This window comes from Nelusetta ayraudi, unplaced genomic scaffold, assembly GCF_046127955.1.
Source record: "Nelusetta ayraudi isolate G7.1 ecotype Tasmania unplaced genomic scaffold, CSIRO-AGI_Nayr_v1 ptg000136l, whole genome shotgun sequence".
In the NCBI taxonomy this organism is placed as follows: Eukaryota; Metazoa; Chordata; class Actinopteri; order Tetraodontiformes; family Monacanthidae; genus Nelusetta; species Nelusetta ayraudi.
The window spans coordinates 5,174,955-5,180,919 of record NW_027466186.1 but is presented as its reverse complement, the minus strand read 5'-3'; the positions used below and the strand labels follow the sequence as shown (position 1 = coordinate 5,180,919).

The 5,965-nt window shown below is 44.2% G+C and overlaps 1 protein-coding gene across 1 annotated transcript; it reads left to right on the top strand.

Moving 5' to 3' along the window:
• Positions 1 to 406: 406 nt before the first annotated feature.
• Positions 407 to 5,624, top strand: nrsn1 (neurensin 1). Its single transcript, XM_076012843.1, has 6 exons — positions 407 to 555; positions 2,781 to 2,899; positions 3,082 to 3,174; positions 3,589 to 3,707; positions 3,811 to 3,998; positions 5,186 to 5,624. Exons 2-6 carry the CDS (start codon positions 2,801 to 2,803, stop codon positions 5,287 to 5,289), a joined length of 603 nt encoding a protein of 200 aa, XP_075868958.1. The 5' UTR covers positions 407 to 555; positions 2,781 to 2,800; the 3' UTR covers positions 5,290 to 5,624.
• The last annotated feature ends 341 nt before the right edge of the window (positions 5,625 to 5,965 follow it).

Below are 5,965 nucleotides of genomic sequence, written 5' to 3'. Positions count from 1 at the left end.
CTGTAAATTCCCCCAAAATATTACTAAGAAATCAAGTACATTGTAACACATAATTTCATTTTTTTTTTTTTTTTTTTGCGAGGCAATCTCAATTTTTGTGATTTCGAGAATATGTTCTCAGCACGTGCCAATAGGAAACAGGTCTTGTTTAGCTCAAGCATCTCAAGTGTTTCAGGAAAGGAGAGGATTCTGTCAGCGGTGCCATCCAGTAGCTGAGATACTGAGACACTTTTTTGACTCACAAGATTGGCGACGCTCACACATGGCTGACGTCTATTTGACGTCGTAAGCACCCATCAGTGCGGGCCCACATTCATGAATCCAAAATTCACGTATCTCATCTTGGACGCAGCGTCTGCTCCCCCCCCCCCCCCCTCTCTCTGGTTATTACGCACATTCCCAACCATTGAGTATTTGGACGCAGGCGCAGTGGAGAGCGTCGAGATCTGAATCATCGACGGCAGATGGGGGGAGAGAGAGAGAGAAGGAGAGGAGCGGAGAGTGATGGGACCGGGAGCAGCAGCGAACAATCTCTCTCCGAGCTGGTAATGACAGGTAATGATTTGATCTGATGCATTTAAAGATTCCTTCTTGGAGCGTACGAGCCCTCCTAGTTGTTGTTGTGATGGTGGTGGTGGTGGTGGTGGTGGTGGTGATTTTGGAAACGGCGACACGCTCTGTGGTGTCATTCGTGCGCACATCTGCTTGCACATCGGGAAGACGCGTTTCTGCGAGGAATATCGCCAATAAACTAACGTTTCTTCCAAACAAATACATCGTCAGTCACCCCATTGTCAGCCCATTGTGGAAATCAACGAGATTTCCACAATGGGCTTCTAAAGAATCTTGTAATGATCGAGGATGAAACTTCATTTCTGGGGGCTTGTATACTCGCCATTAAATTCATTTATTTGTTTCACCCCCCCCACCCCCCTCGGCCGCGTCAAACATCGGACGGACTTGTTTCAATCCAAATGTTTCGATTAGTCTGGCTGCAAAGCGCGTGCGTGTCTATTTGCGCCTCTTGGGAGGCTGGGGGAGGAAGAGCTGTGTTCCCAGGACACAGATTGGCGTCACGCATTACGTCTGTGTGTTTTCCTGCCGGGCTGGGGTCTGGCCGGGAGCTCCATCATGGCGTTCAGCACAGCGGACAGCTCCCGGGGCCGCCATGCAGCCTCAGTGTTTATTTATACACTGAGTCACATCGCTGCAACCACATGCCACATACTCTCATGTGTTCATGTGTGTGTGTGTTTTCTCTAGACAAGGTTTAATCGGCGTCAAGGCATGTTTAAACTGGCCCGTCTCTGCAATGGGAGGAAATATGGGAGGATGCTCGAGGATGTCAAAACTAACTACTGTTGATTTTTCTTTGATCACATTTAAATTCAATTCAAGTCATTCGTGCGCTGTTTCATTCGATCTGGTTTATCAACTCTTCATCGTATCAAGTGTGCCTGATTAGTTTCCTGCACGAGCACAACAACAACACAACATGCAGCCTATTTTTTTTTTTTTTTTTTTTTTAGCAACTTTAGAAAAATAAATAATACCAGGAACGACTGTTATGAAATATGAAAATCAAACACACGTAAAAAAAAAAATAAAAAAAAAATACGTATTAATTACGTAATTTATATACATATTCAAGCCAAGGCTGGTGCAAAGGTGAATGTGTTGCAGATGAACAAACAGATGTATTTACCCTAGACGCACCTTATCTGTTTGATAAGCAATGTGGGAAAAAGGATGGATGGCAGGAGAGATGAGTTGTTTCACTCCTCAGTATACAGTGCCTGGCTGAGGGTTTAACATCCCTCGTCTTTTTCACGTTCATAAAATGTTATGGTGTGGAAAAATCAATGGAGATCCAGCTGCGAAAACCCAATACACATTTCAGTGTTTTGATGGATGCAATGGGCTGTGTCATATTCCAAAGGATGCAAGAGTACTATTTTCAACCGATCAAATCTGATCAATCTACATTCCCCCCACGTATTTATAACAGGAGATCTCGTCCCAGGACATTGACATTATAGCAAGGAATGAACCAAAAAGCCGAGTGCAGCCAAACACTGACGATGGTTGATGGCTTTGGTTTCACTTCTGTGTTGTAAATGTCATTATTGAAATCTAATTAAAGACTATAATTGAATCATGACAAAAGGCAGATTTTGTTTAAGGTCTTTCACATTGCACATGATGAAAAGAGAGGATGTCAACTCTGCACTCTTTGGTGCCAATACTAAATCCAACAGCGAGGCATGAAGTCATGGCTTATTTCATAAAAAGCAGACAACAGGAATTTGTCATTCAGCTCAGTTTGCCAGCCCCAAGTCCGCCAGTACAATGTTACATAAGTTCAGAACATTGCGTGGGAGAGCACGTTTGTGTTCATTGACACAGACATAAAGTGCAGCGTCGCGGTCATATTCATAAATGGGTGGACTTCGCAGTGTTATTTGCTGATCACAGCAGCAGTGCATTCAGGCAAATGTGCATGCATGAATTTAGTCATTCATTCATTTATTCATTCATTCTGAAGTAATTCTCGTATCGGCTCTTACAAATGCAGATGGTACAGACGTACCGCATCATGTGGTTCATGTGCTTTAGGCAGTCCACCAGTTGAAATCCAGTTATTTCTGTCAGACCTTTGACCTTTGTCAAAGTGTTTGCCTTAAATGTTACTGTAAGGCCACAAATAAAAAAAATAAAAAAACAATCGTAATTCCTTCTTGTGTTCCCAAAAGTGACATTTATCGATGTGTGTGCTCCAGCAGGTAGACAAATGTGAAGGATGACTTCTTGCTCAGAGATCTGTGGGTCGGAGTATGCAGAGCAAGCTCAACCCAGCGGGAACTGCCAGCAGTATGGAGTCCGCTCCTACCTACACCAGGTACAGACAGCAGAGAGACAGCCGTGGAGCATCCTGCCAAACGGATGTCACACTCCTCTCCTATGAGAAACATCCTTGGTCTCATTTCTGACTGTTTCTTACAAGGAAAATGAGCAATGTCCATCGTAATTGGTGGTTGATTTCCCACAGGCGGTTTTAAAATAGTCTTTTTCTCCAAACAGTTTTATGAGGAGTGCACAGCTTCAATCTGGGAACGTGATGAAGATTTTCAGATTCAGAGATCGCCTAGCAGGTGGAGCTCTATTCTCTGGAAGGTGAAGCGAATCTTGTCCTTACTTTTCATATCCTGAAATTAATTTTATTTTATTTTTTTACTTCTCCCTTAAAGGTAGAATGTGTGTAATATTTGGCTTGATTTGTGATTTTTATGTTGGTAAGAGCTTAAAATACTGCTCATAAATACATTAATAAAAGTCTATACTCCAGTACAATACAAGTAATTGGGTATTCCTACCCTTGGAAGGGTTCTCATATCCTCCTAGTTCGCTGCCATCTTCCACTGCCATTTTTTAAGTAAGCCCAGTATTTAAGGAAGCCTGTCTGATGGCGCCCTGAATACAAAACAGGCAGTCAGACACACTGGACCATTAAACAACTTTACACAGTTCTCGTGCGTTATTTGGCAGATCGTAACCACTTCTCTTTTACCTCTGTTTTCCTGCCACCAGGTCTGTCTCGCGTTTGGTGCCCTGATTTTGTTCGCAGGTCTCATCGTTATTTTGGTGGGTTACACCACTCCGGCCCGGATTGAAGCTTTCGGCGAGGATGATCTCCTATTTGTCGACAGGTAAAGAATCATAAAGATTAAACTTCAAGCACCTATTGCAATGTATGTCGTGTGCAGTACAGACATAGTGTTTTAACCAACCGGACTCCTGTACTCATTGCAGCCACGCTGTCAGTTTCAACCGTGCTCTGGATGTCTGCAAGCTGACTGGAGCTGTGCTCTTCTGTGTGGGAGGCACCTCCATGGCTGTGGGTCTCCTGCTGTCTGCCTTTGCCAAAAACTACTCCAAAGAAGAATTGTATCTGCAGCAGAAGTTCAAGGAGAGGTTGGCGGATCTTCACGCAACAGTTGGTGAGGTCTCATTTCGCACTTGTTTCTCTGACAGGGTGGAATCCTAGAGCAAGGACTGCTAGACAGCGGAGCGAGCGTTAAGGGTGGAATATCTTACCGTAACTGTGGAAACATGGCTAATTTGCATTAGGCAAGCCACAGAGGTCAATCTTGGCTCCCTATTGCAGCTAAATTAGCTGATCTCAAGCCAGACCACATCAGCTCTGATGGCTCCACTGATCCATTTTTATAAATCCAATTGGCAAATCTCACAGAGGGCACATTATTCGGAGCCGTTTCCTCTGCAGAGCACTTTGGAGCCCACCTCCACCCCAGGGTTGTGGTTAGCATTTCTGTTTGTGTTCAGTCTCCAACTTATTCATTTTTATTTCTGTTGTTATTGATGCCTGCTCTTAGTTGGCTACATTAACCTTTACCGACACCGTTTCCATATTCAACTTGAACGATATTGACATTTTGTATCCACCTGATGTGTTCCACCAAGAGACTCCGTACCCTTTAGCAGAGGCAGACAAGTTCAGTTTCTCCAACAGTAACTCTACACCACTGGACTTGTCAAAGTAAAAGGCAGCGTGTTAATGGAAGGAAGGCTACTTAGAAAACCTTCACCACAATGTTTATTTCCTATCCGTACATCATACTTCACAAGTCAACATCTAAATGATGCGGTGCTTAGACTTAAAGGTCAAATATTATAATTGCCTGTCGGTTAAAACCACTTATAACAAATAACTTCATCCTACTTGTGCAGGTAGTTACTTTCAGAGAGAGAGAAACAACAATTAGTTCTGGGACTCATCCCAATATGACATCAAAAAGGGCATTGACAACTCTCTCAGGGGTCAGGCGTTTTTTCCACCTCTTTGTTCTTCCTCAATTTCCAAACAAGCATAACAAATCATCAGTGTTAGCAGGAGGCTGTAAACAGAAGGCTATATTCCTGGTTAATTAATAATAGGCCGCAGATGCACAGCCCTGCAGAGTTGCACATAATCATCAAAAGCAAGTATGAAACCAGTTTTGCTTGTGTCACACTGTAGCACACCTTGTCTGTTAAGCTAAACTAAGCTAAACTAAGCCTAGCAAAGTGATAAGCTAAGACTCGTCTGTCACCTCAAGCATGGACAAGATGGGGAGGGTTGTCACGTGTTGTTCAAAATGTCCTGACTGTGCTGCTTTTGTTGCAGGCACCCCTATAATGAGAGCACCAACCCCTGGGGAGGGAAGGGTGCCGGTCACACTTTCCAAAGTCCAGAACATTCAGCCATCGGCTCCAAAGTCAGAGACCTGACCGACGTCCGGCACGCGTGATGACTGGGTGGTGTGCAGATTTTGCGTGAATGCAAAACTCATACGCGTGTGTGTCGATTAGTGTGTGCATTGTCTCATTCGGAAAGGTCAGCTTACACGATTGGTCGCGTTGGAATTTTTGTTTAAATCCTTTTGCTGGTTGTATTTGACTTTAACACTTACTTCTATCGGGGTTATATAAGTGGGGAGTTAATATAGTCTGGAAACAAAGTTATGGTTTGCAGTTTGACGATCCATCTCACCAAGTCCACAGTGATCTGACAGAGCACGCACAGGTCTGGAGAACGACACAGAGAAGAGAACCACAAGAACAAATCAATAAAACGCAGCAGGGGAACAACAACACCAGAGACGATACCGAGCGTCGCTCTGTTGAAAAGACTCGCTGGTTTTGTTTTAAAGTGGATGGTGTTCAGTGCTGGCGAGCGGCAGTGTTTCGAGTCGAACGGCCCTGCGGACAACATTGATCGAAAGGAGCGGCCAAATGCTGCGACCGTCATCTGCTTGCTAACCAAAAAGCCAGGGCTTCCATGCACAGACTAGTTTCTGTGCATAGCAATGTGCAGCATGACTCAGTCATTCAAAACACAAGTGCAGGATAAGCATAGCGCGGCGTTATTTCCACACGGAAGGGAACACACCAGAGGGCAGATTGT

Excerpts from the sequence above, each read along its gene's own strand:
- nrsn1 (XM_076012843.1), top strand. The coding sequence starts at position 2,801 with ATGACTTCTTGCTCAGAGATCTGTGGGTCGGAGTATGCAGAGCAAGCT. Across the intron at positions 3,175-3,588 it reads GGAGCTCTATTCTCTGGAAG|GTCTGTCTCGCGTTTGGTGC; the intron begins GTGAAGCGAATC and ends TCCTGCCACCAG. Across the intron at positions 3,999-5,185 it reads GGATCTTCACGCAACAGTTG|GCACCCCTATAATGAGAGCA; the intron begins GTGAGGTCTCAT and ends CTTTTGTTGCAG.